This window comes from Carex rostrata, chromosome 9 (genome assembly GCF_964058835.1).
Source record: "Carex rostrata chromosome 9, lpCarRost1.2, whole genome shotgun sequence".
NCBI classification, from domain to species: Eukaryota; Viridiplantae; Streptophyta; class Magnoliopsida; order Poales; family Cyperaceae; genus Carex; species Carex rostrata.
The window spans coordinates 5,264,291-5,281,788 of record NC_135926.1 but is presented as its reverse complement, the minus strand read 5'-3'; the positions used below and the strand labels follow the sequence as shown (position 1 = coordinate 5,281,788).

General features: G+C 32.8%; 3 protein-coding genes across 3 annotated transcripts; 1 reads left to right on the top strand and 2 right to left on the bottom strand.

Annotated features, from left to right (window-relative positions):
* The first annotated feature begins 8,551 nt into the window (after positions 1 to 8,551).
* On the top strand, positions 8,552 to 9,718 carry LOC144559265 (VQ motif-containing protein 9-like). Its single transcript, XM_078308279.1, has one exon. The coding sequence runs from the start codon at positions 8,749 to 8,751 to the stop codon at positions 9,481 to 9,483; it is 735 nt and encodes a 244-aa protein (XP_078164405.1). The 5' UTR covers positions 8,552 to 8,748; the 3' UTR covers positions 9,484 to 9,718.
* An 830-nt stretch (positions 9,719 to 10,548) lies between these two features.
* Positions 10,549 to 13,709, bottom strand: ABC4 (UbiA prenyltransferase family protein). The gene is made up of 10 exons (XM_078308278.1): positions 13,416 to 13,709; positions 13,044 to 13,147; positions 12,729 to 12,800; positions 12,500 to 12,638; positions 12,104 to 12,198; positions 11,899 to 11,998; positions 11,635 to 11,673; positions 11,381 to 11,491; positions 11,229 to 11,294; positions 10,549 to 10,795 (listed from the first exon to the last, which is right to left on the bottom strand). The coding sequence occupies exons 1-10, from the start codon at positions 13,653 to 13,655 to the stop codon at positions 10,700 to 10,702; spliced, it is 1,062 nt and encodes a 353-aa protein (XP_078164404.1). The 5' UTR covers positions 13,656 to 13,709; the 3' UTR covers positions 10,549 to 10,699.
* Positions 13,710 to 14,638: 929 nt separating this feature from the next.
* LOC144559483 (ras-related protein Rab11D-like) lies at positions 14,639 to 16,176 on the bottom strand. The gene is made up of 2 exons (XM_078308506.1): positions 15,840 to 16,176; positions 14,639 to 15,355 (listed from the first exon to the last, which is right to left on the bottom strand). Exons 1-2 carry the CDS (start codon positions 16,046 to 16,048, stop codon positions 14,911 to 14,913), a joined length of 654 nt encoding a protein of 217 aa, XP_078164632.1. The 5' UTR covers positions 16,049 to 16,176; the 3' UTR covers positions 14,639 to 14,910.
* Between the last annotated feature and the right edge of the window lie 1,322 nt (positions 16,177 to 17,498).

The window sequence follows — 17,498 nt, the reverse complement described above, 5'->3', positions numbered from 1 at the left end:
AAATATAACACTAATTAAGGATTTGGCCAAAAAATTCTAAGCTCTGACAGCTTGTTGATCTTCTTCTCTTTATTTATGGTACTAAAACAGTAGTTTAGAGCTACTAAAATATGAACAAACCTCAAATTAGATCTCTGATATGGTACCAAGTCCAAACTCAGCAACCAAGCACTAAGCAAAGGCCACTAGTATAGTGCAATGCACTAAAAATATCAAATTTGACCTCTTCTGATAAATCAGTGAGTCTGGACTGATACAGGGACCAAACTACAAAATTGATTATACCAGCATGTAGAGCATTCAAAAATACACATAATTGATACAAATTTCAATTTATTTGGATTTTTCTACAATTAGTTATGAATTTTCAAAGTTCGGCTTTTGAAAAAACTTTAAAATATCCATAACTTTGGCTAGGAAAGTCGGATTTGCGCGTATGACCGCTTTTCGAAAAGGGGGGGGAACAAGACAAATCTGAATATCACCCGGGGGGCCACCCTCGAGCATCCGAAACATCATAATTTCAAAAAAAGTCGTTTAGTGCTTCAAAAATTCAGTTTAAGTTTTCGTTTAACGATAGACGTACAACGATCGGTATTTTGTTTAGTCAAAAGCCTAAAAGATTATTCAAGAATTATTCATATAATTATTTTAAAATGCATTTACTATTTATTGTGTTTGTTTGCCTATCTCCGAGTAAATGGTATATGTTGACAATAATCAAATAATCTAATTATTCTCTAAAAAAAAGAAGTTGACATCATTAAGTCAATCTAACTATATTTCCTTGTGTATGAATAAAATAAATTACTAAAAATCAATGTCAAGTCCTTAATTAGTGTTATCTTTAGACTTGTGAAATCCAACTTATAAATAAAATCAAAGTTATAAAGAGTTACGACATCACTGCATAAATATATCAAATGTCTTATTTTTTTTGGCATACACTCTAAACAAGAAAAAAAATTCTTCATAAAATTATTTAAATCAAAATATTAAGATCTCTCTAAAAAAAAAAGAGGACCACCTGGACCAAAGGCGATCTGGTCCCTAGTGGACCACCCCTAGCCCGAGCTGTCTGCTAGAGAGGGTGGGCCGCCCGTGGGCCCAGCGGTCGGGGCAATTTTGAAAAAAAAAATCCAATCCAGAGGCTGTTTTAAATTTTTCTTCTTTTTTGGGTATTAATAAAAATGGCCGTTGTAGGTTTAAAAATAGAACGGAATTTTTTGTGTATATTAAAATGTTAAATGACTTAACTTCTAATTTTCTCTTTAAAAAATAAAATTTGAAGGTATAATTTGACAAGAATTTTTTATTCATAGAAATTAATAAAAAAAAAATAGAAAGACTACTTCTATTCTTAGATCCATAGAAAGATCGGATTCATTGTTTCCAATTCAATTGTTTAAATTAAAAACAATACCTCTGATTCAAACTAATATTTTTTTTATATGACCAGATTTTTTGTATCCCTTAGATCAAGTGAAAGTTGCAAGGTTATTGATTTGGTGCCTTTGCGTGTACTATATCTCACAGAACCCAATCAATTCATGCAAGAGAAATTTATGTGCCTAGTTCCCTTCTATGCTACGTGGATGTTGATGCTATTAAACAAAAAAAATGAAATGTGGTATCTTTTTAATTAAGAAAAGCTATGCACATGATCCAAAGTCCAAACTACAACTGAAGCTGCAGCATTATTATCATAAATGTATACAAAGAAACTGATCAATTAAACAAAAAGAAGAATAATTGATTTGAATAAGAGACATTGATTCTGATGGTGTGGTGTAAGAATAAAAGTACTCTTTTATTTTATTTTTTTTCATATATTTTATTAATTTTTATGAATAAAAAATTATCTAATTACGAAATAAAAGTAAAAAAATTTCAACTTATTTTTAATATAGATTGGTATCAAATATGCAACCTCCACAAATAAAGAAAATAATTAGTATTAATTAGGGATATTTTTTTCCTTTTTATTACTTATCTTTGTAAACTACAAGTTATTACACTGAAAAATGTATCACTGCATGTAGGAATTTTTATTCTAGATCCAACTTTATCTATCTTAATTCAATCCATAGATAAATGGGTTTCCGATATATTTATAGACGAATTGAGTTTGGTTGACATGTTTATTCAACACCAGACATATTTATAGAATCGGACAGTTTGATAAATATCGGATTAAATTTAATCTGATATCAAATCAGCGCTGGCTGATTCATATCAAAATCCATACAGATAACGTCAAAATGCGCAAGAATTAAGTGCTCACATATTCTTATACGGATCAGACAGTTCCAAGTTCCAACACATCAGACCGCCCCCCACCTCCCATGTTTATTGTTTAATTTTATAATAATATTTAACAATATTTTTAGCCTTTGGATACGATGTCTATTGAGTTTGAAACAAAATTAAATGTGGAAATCCAACTGCTTGTAGCCGTTACCAATTACTGTACATTGATATTCATATATTTGTCCAGATATTGATACAAACATATTAAAATTAATTTGTGTAGATGGGACTGGGGGTTGCGTGAGCCATTTACCCACTTAATTGGATAACGATGCGAATATTTCGACACGTGATTGACTCGGATCAGACATATCTACGAAATATTTGAAAAGTTAAAATGTAATACGCTGCTTAATCAACAACATCTAACGGGATGTAATTATTTTCTTTTGTTTTTTCAGATGCTTACAAAAAACGTATTACAAACTGATTTTTTATTTTCAGGACACAGAATCAATATTAAAATGCAAGGATTAACTATCCAGAGAAAGATCAGCTAAAGGAAAAGCAAATTACTTATAACAATGCAAATATGCAATCAATATTAGGAGGAATGTTCAAATGTCTCATGTTTTTCATATCTCATCATCCTTCACATTTTTTTTCGTTTTTAAAATTTAGACAATTAATCTAAATCTCTAAGCATAATCTTTATATTAATATACTTGAAGTTAAAGATCAAATATTATATTTTTTTAAAATATTTTACTATTTTTTAGATGAATACAAAATCACTGTTTTCATATCAAAAAAATATTTTAATTTATTCTGCTAGCGAAAATACCCACAGAAGTTTTTTAAACAAAATTACCTCAAACCAAAGTTCGAGACCAAATATGCACATCTCAAAACTAAAAATATTTATTCATTGAAGACCGTATACGATTAAAGAGAATATATATGGACTTTGTTCAAACTGACAACTTTAATCAAGCTGGGTTGAGTTTTTTTTTTTTTTTTTCATAAATTAGGCGATTCTAGATAACACGAACCGGTTGATTTAGATCTGACAGCCCTAGTTGAACAGAATAATCAGACTATGCATCCAATTTAATACGAGCTTTTTCGGGAAAAAAAAATGCAGAAAACATAATACGGGTTGCAGTCTGATAGGGAGAAAAACCGAGACGTTGACCGTGTAGTTGTGTGGCAATAATAAATCCGTTACAAAGAATTAGTATTTGATTCAGTGGTAAAAATACATGATTTCTGTAGAAAATTATGAGTTCAAAATTCAGCTGAAAGAAATTATTTTGTTATAATAACATGAATATTAAATAGTTGAGTGATTTGAACTCTAATTTTTATCAAAAAAATAAAATAAATATGTTATATGACAACTTCAATATTTTGGACATTTGGATATAATTGTCACAGAAGGATTTCGCAACCTTCTCCCGTTGCAGATTGCACAATAGTGAAAAACAATAGTCGCTTTGTTATTGATTCCGTCATAGCGTCAGTCATGTCATGTGTAATACTAAGAATTCATTTGATCTATTATTAATAAGTTTATAACCTAATTTAATACTTGCATGTGTAATACTAAGAGTTCATATAATTTATTTTATTTCTTAATTACACTTTTATTTAAAAGAACTAGTTTCTAATCTAGTGGTAAAGACACATGGGCTTTTAATGTGGAAAGTCATGAGTTTGATATCAAAATAAATGAAATCTTCTATTGAAATAATACGAGTATTAAATAGTTAGGTCATTTGATCTTTAACTTTTACTTAAAAACAAATTTTATTTTTAAAATTCTAGTGAAATATAACTTTGGACCAAATATTAAGATAAAATTATGGATAATAATCTATGAGTGAGTCTATGGTACTATGCATATCACGGGTTGTTACCGTGTTACGGCTCTATATTTGAGTTTTCAAATCCTAACGGTCGATCCGAACCGTTCATCTTGTTCTCCATATTAATATGTGTTTGGAGACCAAATTTTACATTTTTTGAAATTTTTTTACTATTTTTTTAGATTTATTGAAAATCACTGTTTTTGGATGGTCCAGAATTTTCAGATCAAGTGATTTTCTAAATATCTAAAAAAATAGTAAAAAAATTTCAAAAAAAATGCAAAATTTGGTCTCCAAACACATATTAATATGGAGAACAAGATGAACGGTTCGGATCGACCGTTAGGATTTGAAAACTCAAATATAGAGCCGTAGCACAGTGCCAAATCGTAATATGCATAGTAGCATAGACTCACTCATAATCTATTTTACTTTTCCTACTTGCACAAAAAAATAAGTGCATTACGGAATTTTATAATTATTGACAAACTGTTTTGATATGCTCAATATGTTCTAATTTTTTTTTGCGTAAAAAAGTATAAATCATATCTAATAATTTTATTTCTACGTGAGTTTTTTTTAATCTCGTTTTTTTTATTTTTTTTTACAAAAAAATACATAAAGATGAAAATGTTTAAACCCTCATCTGATAAAGGTGTTTTTATTGGGTATGCAAGTTTATTTCATGGCATGAAGGTTCATGCCTGACATTTTCAGACTTCACAAAAAAAATGTGAACAGACAAAAACTGTATCGGGTCGGATCCTGCAGGCCGGGTCCAGTCAAAGATTAACCGTTGGAGTCAAAGCATCCGTTCTTTAAGCTTTACAAAAATGACTCATCCACAAAGTGCCAAAAAGAAGAATTTAATGGATTCAAAAGAAAAAAAAAGAAACATAAATTATAGTCCTTGTCCCTACATGTCTCTCTCTTCACTTATAATTTGTCGTTTTCTCCATCAGAAATTTGCAGAAAGGACCCCACGTATCAAGAAATTCAAAATGAAATATATTCAATGTATTTATTTGGTAAAAAATAATAACAAGAATTTATTTAATTAAAATGAAGGATTGTCCACGTTTTGGTTAAGCCTTGGTAAATTATATTCGTTTTGTCGTTGCGCTTAAATATTGTAATCAATCCTTAAATAAATAACTAGTTAGTTTTATAAAAATGAAAGAGTGAGTCTATGGTACTATGCATATTTGTTACTGTGTTACGGCTTTATATTCGAGTTTTCAAATTCTAACGGTCGATCCGAACCGTTCATCTTGTTCTCCATATTAATATGTATTTGGAGACCAAATTTTACATTTTTTGAAATTTTTTTACTATTTTTTTAGATATTTAGAAAATCACTTAATCTGAAAATTCTGGACCATCCAAAAACAGTGATTTTTAATAAATCTAAAAAAATAGTAAAAAATTTCAAAAGATGTAAAATTTGGTCTCCAAACACATATTAATATGGAGAACAAGATGAACGGTTCGGGTCAACCGTTAGAATTTGAAAACTTAAATATAGAGCCGTAGCACAGTGCCAAATCGTAATATGCATAGTACAATAGACTCACTCAAAATGAAATATATAACTGAAATGCACCTTTTTCTTAATATTCGAATACAGTGCTAAATTTGCCTATTATTGGCTACCAGTAAGATTTTCTTCTATGATAAAATGTCTTGCAAATAATAACAAAGTGAAAGTAATTTTTTTTTTTAGCTCGTGCTGTAATTAAAGTCTCTTTGAAACAAAAAAAAAAAAAAACTATTTCTCTCACCCACTATTTCATGTCTTACAAAAGTTAGATTAATCATGGGCAACAATCGGAGAGAATATTAAGAAGAACGTATGGAGGTAAATTGACTCTATTTTATTTAAATTTTATATATAATTTAGAGTAAAATATTAATGGTAATGTAAAATTGATTCTTATTCTTACATAATTTTTTTATATGATTCAGTCATGTATATATTTGAATATTATGTTAATTGTATTATTCTAAGTGGAGATTCGAATTATATTTGTATTTATTTAATATTCTATTTGTATTCATATTCATTTAATATCTAATTCGTACTATGAATATGTAGAAAATAAATACGAAAAAAAATTACACCCACAATCCGATTGGATCTTTTTACACCCTAAATACAAAATACATTAATCAAGAGATGATTGTTCATTCGAAAGTAAAATAGAGTAACCATTTGTATATCACTCTCTCTCTCTATGTATATAAATTATAAAAGAGGAGGGTTCAAATGCCTCCATGTTTTTGTGCCTCTATCATGCTTCCATCTCTCTCCATCATTCTCAAAGTTCAAACAATCGATTCGAACCGCTCAACTTAACCTCCATACTAAAATATGTTTGGAGACCAAATTTTATATTTTAGGAATGTTTTTACTATTTTTTTAGATAGGTACAAAATCAGTAAATCTGAACCATCTAAAAACAGTATTTTTGTACCTATCTAAAAAAATAGTAAAAAATTTTCTAAAAATATAAAATTTGGTCTCCAAACATATTTTAGTATGGAGGTTAGATTGAGCGGTTCAGATCGACTATTTGAACTTTGAAAATAATAGAGAGAGATGGAGGTATTTGAACCCTCCTCATTATAAAATCAAGCTATGCCTATGTCCATTTAGATGGTGGATTGGGGATTTCGTTTCACACGTGAGTACATGACGTAGTTGCTAAATTACCTTGATTTTTCACTTCGCACACCCCAACTTTATTATATTATCATATCATTGACTTTAATTTGATTCAAATTTAGTCACGATGTTCATTTCAAATTCAGCTCACAGACAAATTACAAATTAACATTTTAAATAATCGATATGTGCATACATATTAAGTCACAATTTTTGTAACGCAAACGTGCATAATCTCATATTTTTCAAAATTCATACAACTTTCTTTTCTTTCAAAAGATGTAGCCAGTAGTAAAGTATTTGTACCAACATATTTTAGAAACTCAACACAGCATGTAAGCTTAAATAGAAACAATTAAACTTGTGGTTAAATTAATTAAATAATTTTGGACATTTTGACTATAGAATTCTTCAAATACACTTCGTTGCGAATAACGATTAAATAATTAAATGATACCTTGCCACTAAAAGTTTTTTAAAAAACTTGACAACATCGATAAATAAATCCCCCAAAAAAAAAAAATCCATAATCTGACCTGCTTCTGTTATAATACATCTAATTCGTCAGGAGTTAATTCATAACTAAATTTTCTCTAGTGTTTTTAAAATTTTAACTTTTTACAAATGGGACAAAATGTGCTTTTTTTTTTTAATTTTGACTGGAATCAGTACGCAACTTGAAAAAAAAAATGACACGGAAGAAATTTCAGGCAAAGTCACGGAAAAAATATGATTTTTTTTTATGGAAGGATAAAAAAAATAGTTATTATCATAATATTTGAAGTAGTATGTATTTTTATATCTGTCCCAATATAATTGCAAATTACAAGTTTGCTTCTGAAAATAAAAAAAAAATGTTCCAGACATATGAGAAAAGAAAAACTGTTCCATTATGGTGTTTTATAATGCGGTTGTATATATTGCATGTGAGACCGTATCTGCTTATAAAAAGGATATAGAACCGCACACATCCGTATTCAATAACAAACTATAAATTTTCAAACAATTATCTTATTAGATATAAAATTGATTACATAACATCAACATTTAATGAACTAAAATTATACTAATATCATCTTATTGTATATTATTATTTTTTGGATATTCTATAAACAATTCTCTTTAGTTCTTAAGTTTCAATTTCTTTTTTTCAAATACACATCTACAGTTCTACACAACACTAATGCATATACATCCGCAAAGCGGCTTTTGTGTTCTACAATAACCAATCACATGTATATTAAAAACCTCATATTAGAACGTTGCTTCTAACTGAAGACTCGACAAAAATGGTCATGTTTAAAATTTAAATCCCATCGAATCAATAATTTGTGCCGTTGAAAATTTCTATTCAAAGATATGCTTGTAATAGTCAACGTGTTTTTATTAGTAAAAAATACATTTCACAGGTACTTTTCTCAAAGGGACCACATTTAAATTGTTCAGTATTAAATTACATTTCAATCAGACGTTTCAAATACTTTATTTTATCCATTCTACATCATGGAATACTTGAGCATTCTAGATGATACAAGCTCTTATTAGTTTTTTTTTTTTAAAAAAAAACCTCCGCATAAGTTATTAAATAAATTTCTTAACTAACCGTACTATCTTTCATTTCCAAACTCTTATAGTTGGAGGATAAAATTTGTTGGTTAGCACGACACAAACTATGGTTAGGACTTAGAAGGGTAACTAATTTGTTGGTTAATTAGCAAATACTCTTATGACTTATCAGAGGAGGGGGGTAATTTGTTGGTTACAATAACTAGGAGGTAAGAATTGTAAAAGATCCCCGCTTCAATTAATAATCATTAATCACACAGGAACTTTATTTAATATTTTGCCTCCATTTATCATTTTTCTAGACCTCTTTCCTCTCTCAATCATCAACCCCAAAATTCCCAATCAAATATTCATTTATCACCTCTGTGCTCCTCTCTCAAGTCTCAACTCCCTTCCCCAATGGAATCAAATCCACCAAATCCCTCGTCTCACTCCACCACCACTGCCGCCGCCGCCGGAACTGCCACCACCGCCTCAGCAACAACTTCTAATACACAAATCGAATCATCCCTCAAATCTCTCAATAAATCCTCTTACAAAATCTCCAAACCCACCAATCGTCCCTCCCCTCCCCCTCCTCTCCCAATTCCAACCCCTTCTGAACCCACCACAAATTCCAACCCAGATCCCAATCCCTCCATTTCCGCCTCCACCCTCTCCGGGCCGGTCGCGCCACCGCAGCCTCCAGTCTACAATATAGACAAAAACAACTTCCGTGAAATCGTCCAAAAACTCACTGGCTCCATCTCTCCAGTTCCTCCTCGCCCCACCGCTCCACCTGTCTCCACACCTCCAGTCCCTCCGCTCCCGCAGCCCTCCAGTTCTTCCCGCCTCCATCGTATAAGACCCCCTCCTCTGGCCAATCTCTCGGCCAGACCCCCTTCAGTTGCTGGTCAACAGGCTCTCTCACCTTTGCCGCCTCTCCCGTCTGTAGGAGTCACAGCTGAGTCGCCGATCTCGGCTTACATGCGCCGTTTGCATAGTACTGGTATGGAGCCACTATCTCCTCTTGGGTTTGGGTGCCTACAGTCTCCTCGTACTGCGTACCAGATGATGATGATGTCATCAGCCGGGTTGCCAACGTCACCTGGCGTTCCACCTCTTCCTGCGCCAAGTCCAAGAGGGGAAAGGTAATGAGGGTGCATTCAAAGGTTGGATTTGCTTTTTTGGGGTTTAGATTAGAAACTCTCTCATCTTTGGGAATGTAGATAAGAAGTAAAAGGCTTATAATATTTATATTAGTGGAGTTTTAGACGAGATCTGGGAAAGATAAGAACAGCGTTGACTGTAAATGGATCTTTGAAACTCTCAAAGAGATTATTTGTTGTCATGTTTTGAATTTAAATGATTATCCTGCATCTTCTTTTTTGGCATATTGTCGCTTTTGATATGGTTGGCATTTTAGATTCATTTTATTTTGTGAATTTCGAATTTGTGATTGAGCTGCTATATATTGAGAACTAAACATTGCGAGTTGCAAGGGTGGTGGGAGCTTGTAGGTTTAGCATTGGCTGAAGAATAGATTTTGTTTGTATACATTTTGTTATGAATTATTTTTTTGAATTATTTAAGCGTATTAGAGAGAAATCTCAGCCTATCAGTAGATTATGGATTTATGGTTGAATGGCCTGTTGTGCACATAATCATTGGGATTCATTTATTTGATTTGTACGGACATTCGGCTCTAATTCAAAATCAGTTGACGCATCCAAATAAGAAAAATGAAAAAGTATCTTCAGAGTTTTATTATGTATGATCTGGGTAGTGGACAAGTAGCTCTATTGGTACTGGATTACAGTTTAATAATTTGGCAAATAAAAATAAAATAAACCGATCAACTTGCTTTCTTTGTTATAGCTTTCTATCTTTATTTGATAGGATTACGTAGATTATTATCACTTGACTATGATATCTATATAGTGATTATAAAATTTTGACATTGTGCCTACCTCAAAGAAAAAGGAAAACAATTTAAGTAGACATTTACAACCTTCTGGCTTTTTGGTACCATCGATTCTTTTCCCTCGTCGCACATTTGCAGACTATTTTATCGCAAAATTTGAAGTTCTCAGGTTGCTAAAACATTTCTTGTACATGAATTAGAGAGGAAATCAGTTTTCTGTAGAAAGGAAGTTCTATTATCCATTTTGAAAACTTTGCAGCTGATTTGTTGATATTTATTTATCATACCACTACATGTACAAGGATAAAAAGCTTTTAGAGCAATTTAAATTTTGGTTATACATTATATATTCCACAACTTTTTTGGTACATAAACCACCTTCTAACTGTTGATATCTGAAACACCATATTGACAATGCGTGTGTAGTACTATTGTCATGCAATTATTTTACTTGGCTAAAAACAATCCGGAAGCTAGAGCTACTCCAAACAGTGCATGTAATCTCACACAGTAATATTTTGCCATGAAGATCTTCACCTTGTCCTGTCAATTCATTTTATCAGCCTCAGTTGTTTTGTACACATGTATTTGTGTGTACTGTGTAGTGATGTGCTGTCAGTACATGTTCGAGCTAGGTTGGCATATTTCATTCAATATAGCAACCTGCCAGCAAGTCTAGAATGTTGTTCAAAGCAGTCTGGTTCACTGGCTGGCTTTAAGTTGACAGTATCTATTGAAATTTATTATGTATTTTCAATGTAAAATAATTGGATTAACAAAAGATTAAGATTTAAATTTTAATCAAATTCAGTACTATAGGACAGATGTAGTAAAGACTCAAGTCGGGTAGAAATTTCCCTGACCAACCAGCTGGTCAAGAGCTGTTGAACTGCATGGTCAGATTGTTAGGGTTGACCTATTAACGAAAAAAGAACCTTCCTTTCTCTATTTTGAAGTAAAGAATAGAGGATCTCACCCTGTGATTTTCCTGGACAAAGTCAGACACCATTTTTCCTATTGGGGCTGTCAGAGCACATAATAACTGCAATGCACAAAGATCAATTAATATATCGAAGATTTAGGTCACAAATCTTATGCATGGAAACAAAGTCTACAATGTAGGCTTACAAGAGATGCAGCTGGAAGAACTTTGGAGATGCCGAATACTGCTAGAAGAACATACAAAGATATGATCGCAATTGAAACTACTTTTGATCCTGCTTCTGTACCAATTCTGACCTGCAGTAATATATTTTACACCACAAAATATTTTCAGTACATAAATAACGTGTAAATACCACAATAAGGGAATAATAACGATATACAAGTATGTTTAGGCACACACGGATCTTAAATGCTAAAAAAAAATACAAGATGCATACCAGAGGAGACATCTTTTGTACTGCTAGATCTTCTTCAATCTACAAATGCATATTTCCATTAGAAAGATTAGCCCCATTTTGCAATCTTAAATACAAAAAGAAAGAGCAAAAGTGAAACAACAAGTTTTTAAGTTCTGGGTAAATTATGAATCAGTTCTTCATACTTGTCAACAGTGCAATCATGGTATAAATATCTTCACTATATTGAAAATAAGTTGGAGAAATACAGTATTAGATTCTTTACTTTAAAAGAGAAGTTTGTACCTGATGGAAGTGGCTACAAAATAGAATCAAAGTGGTTGTTAATCCAACAAGCACAGAAGCTGCAAGTACTGTTGCATTTAAAGGAAGAGGACCTGTTCCACTGACAAACTATTAACTCAGTTTCTGAATAAAAAAGGGATTAATAATCAAATATGTTGCAGCGTAGACAATAAGCAACTAGCAAACACACTCCCATTAGGATTACCTTGCAAAATAAAAGGCTGTGGTGGCAAAAGGACCAAATGCTGCGAAGCAAAGCGGCTCACCAAGTCCTTGATAACTTAGTCGAAAAGGAGGACACTAAAAAAGGAAATTTGTAGAGAAGTTACTGGTACTGACAGTCATAACCAAAGCCTATTTCACACGCAGTAACAAGATAATCTGCATAATTACTGAAACAGTACAAGGCTTGTAGAACAAAAAAGGTTGCAAAGATCTTGGGAGTGCATGTTAAAGTTAATATTAGCTCTTCCCCTCTGATTCTGTGTCTTATAATTGACTTTTGTTTACAAAAATACACCCCTTTATTAGTGTTTACTGCAAAAGTTCAAGATGGACAAATACAACAAAAACATCTACTGAACTAAGAAGCAAAGCGTACCTGATAACAGTATCCACAGAAGATAGCACAAGTCACCAATAAAAAGAAGCGCACATCACTTGCTTGTAAAAATGCCCAAATCAACCCAGAAAAGCCGAGACAGAGACAGATGATTGCACCAATTTGGGTGGCACTTCTACTACTCAAGATCAATAAAAACAAAGGAAGATAAAATATTCAGGAGTCTTGACATTTCTAAGCTATGTTTACTTTGAGAATTATGAAGTACCTGCCAACAATGTTAACCACAGATTCTTTTTTGTTTTTATCGGCACCAGTATCAAAATCATAAACATCATTGCTACAATTTAAGCAGAAGAAGAAAATTAGTTGAATTCAGTAGTGAAATACAAAATATAGTGAATTTTCGATTATCTTGATTGAGGACCTTTTATGTATCTAAAACTTAGTTTTTGCATCACCATGAAGGCATGAACCATGGAAGTAATAAAACTTTTTTCCTTTTTACTTCTCTTTTTGATGTAAAAAACTTGTAGGGGTTCATTCAAACAGGAATGAATTTGATGCATTATAAATAAGGCACCTCAAATTGAGCCAAGTTATGACAAGGACTGATGAAACCAAGAGAATAAAATATCTTTTAGCAAAGAATAAGCTTGTTCTGAAATAAGCTGCGGCCGCACCAACCTGTAATTTACAGAGGAACCGGAATTAAATGTTAATTTGTAGTTTGTATATAATAATTGTATATAATAATCTCGAATTGTTTAATGCTGACTAGACCAAACTTAGTAAAACTTCTACAACTAACTTGTATAAAGTGCCCATTGGTTCCATTTACCTTTTGCTAGTTCTACATCAATCAGTGTTATTACCAAGTCAAAGCAAAGCAAGTAAAAACGCAATTCACATTTCTTGTTAAAAGAATTTGACAATAAAGCACTAGGTTTCATACAGTCAGAGGAACCAAGGCGACAGAGTAAATAGGCAGCTTGACAGCCCTCCATATCAATGTCGCTCGTGAAACCTCATCGATGGACGAATCGAGTGACAATCTGGGGGATGCACTGGAGCAGCACGGGGAGTTTCTCAACCGGAGAGAGCTCGGTCTAGTTCTGACTGGAAGAATTGATCGAGTTTTGCTAGAGACAAATAGAGAGGGGCAGAGAGGGAGGGGAAGGAGTGAGAGCGACATTGATGGTCGTGTGTGCGATGGAGCATTTCATCGAACGGATACAGGCGGGAGGAGAACGGAATGGATAAGGTGGTTATTGACTGATTTCGGGCTTGGGCTATTAATGGATCGGATTTGGTTGAGCTGGTGACGAGATCCAAATCCATATGCTATTTAAGAATTTAATGAATCCGATGCACAACATATGCAATAGAGGCATAGAACCTGTTACTGCAGGCTGCAGCCATAATTTCATAGTGCATCTCACTAGGAAAAAAATGAACGTTAAATATGTTTAATAATGAAATTTGACTCTCATATCAAGCTAAAAGAAATATACCCGGTAGTGATTTTTTTAGTGTCTATCTAGAAGTTTTATAATACCTACGTTACATATGCATACTGAGATAAGGTAATATTGAATTTATTTCAATAATTTCATCGTAGTAACCTTCGGTTTTGGATCCTCATCTTGTTGATTCGCAATCCAATCTTATACTTCAAAAAGCTAACGAACAGTGGTTGGTCGGGATGAGGATCCGATAGTGTCAATTAGGATTGGATGATATCAGGTAACCTACATGGCTATATCCACAAACCGAAATGTTGGATCAAGACCTGCTACCTTTTGTTCAAATTTTTAGGCCAGGAACACTTGAATAGTTTCTTACCAGTTCAGCTCCAGCACCTCCGAAAGAAAACCTGTCCATTCTCACCCAAATGTTGACACACAAATTCATAGCAACAGAGATGTATGACATAATACATTTTTGGGGACAAATCTAAGAATAAAAACAAGAGCAGCTAAAAATAACTGACAAATATGATATATTAGAATAATTATACAGTTGACCATGTACCCACTTAAACCAAATGACATCAAGCTGCCACAATTTCAAAATTAAGCATCACTAATAGTCAGCACACGCTAACAGAATTTGTAAATGAATGAATATCACAAGTCAGATCAATAATATCTCCAGAATTCATCTTTTGCTCCCTCGTTACATTCAATTTAGTGCATACACAACACACTTTGCATATTACTCACATATTCTCATTGACATGAATCGTGCATAACAAATTATATAATCCCAGAAAAAAACATAGTAAACTCCTAATCCACGATTAAGCTCATCCTAAACATCAACTTGTAGCTGTCCTAACCTAGAAACTGATTGTGTACCAAAAAAGAGCATAATCAACAATACAATCGATTTGACCAAAACAAATCAACCCAGAAACCCAAAGATACAACAAAGCAACTCCCTCCTCTCTATGCTTGACAGCATGTCTTTGCCTTTGGCACCTCCTGAGTGGGCCCTGGCACGACAATCTTCTGACCAGACAGTGCTGTGGGCCCAGCACCCCCATTTCCTTGACCTGATGCAGTGACATTCTTCTTATTTACCACATTAAAAATTTCAGTCAAAACAGTCTGAAATGCATTTTCAATATTGGTAGCCTCAAGAGCGGAAGTTTCTAGAAAGAAAAGAGACTCTTTCTCGGCAAACTCTCGGGCATCATCAGCAGATACGGCCCGTTCGTCTGACAAGTCGCATTTGTTGCCAACTAGCATGATCACGATCTGACGGTCAGCATGGGCCCGTAGTTCATCCAGCCACCTTGCAATGTGGTCAAAGCTTTGGCGTTTTGTGATATCATACACCAATAATGCTCCTACAGCACCTCGATAATATGCACTAGTTACTGCTCTGTACCTTTTTTATTTAAAAAAAGGAAGTATAAGTGGTCTTGATAAATGTAATCATCATGATGGTAATTGTAACTTCAACTCAGAGTCTCTGACAAAGTTCTTCATTTAAGTTTCTAGAGGGTGGGGATAAAGGGTTCATTAATACTCTATAAAGTTGGTACTTTACTGGCAACATACTGTGCAAGACAGGTTAGTACTAATATGTACCAGTAAATAATGAGCTGATCTATGTCAGATAGCTTTGTTTCGAATGGATTAAATTTGCCAGAGAAGAACAGTTTAATGAAAACGAGTCATAATTAAACACTAAATTGTAAATCCTTTCAATAACTCTTTGTTATCAATGCCATAAAGTGAGGTTAAGACGGTAAATGAGCACAGATCTAAACACTCGAAAAGCTAACAATGCCAGCAGCAGATCAAGTACTTAAAATTTAGCTAAATTAGTAAAAGTAGAAAAGGATTAGATAAAAAAAGAAGATAAATACCTTTCCTGACCAGCGGTATCCCAGATCTGTGCCTTTATATTCTTGTTTTTAATCGATAGAGTTCGCGTCTGAAACTCCACCCCAATGGTGGCTTTCGAGTCGAGACTGAACTCATCGCGAGCGAACCGAGACAAGATCTGAGATTTCCCCACGGCGGAGTCCCCGATCAGCACCACTTTGAACACATAGTCTATCTTCTCCCCCGCCATGTCCCGATTGAGGTTCGGTTTGATTCGAACCAGGTAGAAAGGAAGTAACAAAGGACGGGGAGTGTGAAAAGAAGATTTGGTAGATAAAAGAGTTTTGTACGAGGCGGGCGTTGTGGCCTCTGGCCTCTGGGGAAATGGATTATTTAATTAATCAGAATTCACAGATTATGCAGAAACACGGAGTTATAAGTGAATGATTTGTAAAAGACTAAAAGGTTTGCCGAGTTACAAGTAGGGGTTGATTAGTCAGTTGGTTTAAACCGTATTAAAATTATTCAACTAAACTTGATGTGTAAATGTTAATTAATTATCAATGATATTAATGTTAATATGATATTTTATTTATTATTGTGTGTAATGATATGATGCTGTCATAATATTTACTAGTCTCTTGGTTTATTTAACTTGTTTAGTTTATATAGTGTTGAATTGAACATATTATAAATCGAACTATAATAATTTTTAAATCGAATAGAATTAAACCAGACACTGGATTTTATTATTCGAAATAAATTTATTTAATTAAATTTAATAAATCGAGCTATTTAAACATCTCTAATTACAAATATAAATTGTATAAAAATAAGCAAAACGGATAGCCAATTGTTTAAATCAACTTCCAATAATATACTTGTAATAAATTGTGTGGGAATGTAGAAAGTAGAAACAATGCGAAGAGGAGGATTTAAAGATTTTATTTTTTATATCCTTACTGCTATGCCTAGGGGTGCTATCGGGTCGGGTCGGTATTTGGATCCGTACTCTAAAAGTGTTCGGGTCCAAATTTTGATCCATACACTTATTTATTTCAATTCGGATCGGGTCCGGATTCGGATATCTATCTATCCGTAGATATTTCGGGTCCAGTCTTTCGGTTCCGGGTAGATATATACTCATAACTTATTTGTAGATTATCGGGTCCAGTTCGGATACAGGGCAGTTCCGGATCCGGAGCGGGTATATGTCACAAAAAATCAAGAGGATGGAGAGAAAATAACTTTTGAAAAAAAAATATTGAAGAAGAGATATAATTTTTAAAAAGTAAAATATTAAAGATGATGATTTCTTTTTTTATGGTTCAAAAAATCTATTAATGAAATACTAATAATTTGTAAAAATGACGAGGGCAATAAATTTCCATTATTATGCAGAGGATATTAAGGCAAATATTGAAGGGTGTATTCATAGTAATAAATTTTATTTAAAAAATTAATGCGGCTGTTATGAAATGAATAAATTTGACATCCATCTATGTGTATAAACATAGTGAATATGTTACTGCATTCTATTTTCTCACATTCAAAAAAGTACTGGACTCACCATAACTTATGCAAAAATTAATATGCAAAGTTGTATTTTTATATATTAATAGTTATTAATATATGTTTTATCGGATATTTATACGGGTATCGGGTCGGGTTCGGTTATGGGTCGGATAATTAAATGAAAC

What these genes read in the sequence shown, in the direction of transcription:
- LOC144559265 (XM_078308279.1), top strand. Translation starts at nt 8,749, where the DNA reads ATGGAATCAAATCCACCAAATCCCTCGTCTCACTCCACCACCACTGCC.
- LOC144559483 (XM_078308506.1), bottom strand. Translation starts at nt 16,048, where the DNA reads ATGGCGGGGGAGAAGATAGACTATGTGTTCAAAGTGGTGCTGATCGGG. An exon ending in GATACCGCTGGTCAGGAAAG is followed by an intron (nt 15,356 to 15,839) that starts GTATTTATCTTC and finishes TAAATAAAAAAG; the next exon opens with GTACAGAGCAGTAACTAGTG.
- ABC4 (XM_078308278.1), bottom strand. Translation starts at nt 13,655, where the DNA reads ATGTCGCTCTCACTCCTTCCCCTCCCTCTCTGCCCCTCTCTATTTGTC. An exon ending in GTGGTTAACATTGTTGGCAG is followed by an intron (nt 12,639 to 12,728) that starts GTACTTCATAAT and finishes GATCTTGAGTAG; the next exon opens with TAGAAGTGCCACCCAAATTG. An exon ending in TTGTCCAGGAAAATCACAGG is followed by an intron (nt 10,796 to 11,228) that starts GTGAGATCCTCT and finishes ATGAATTGACAG; the next exon opens with GACAAGGTGAAGATCTTCAT.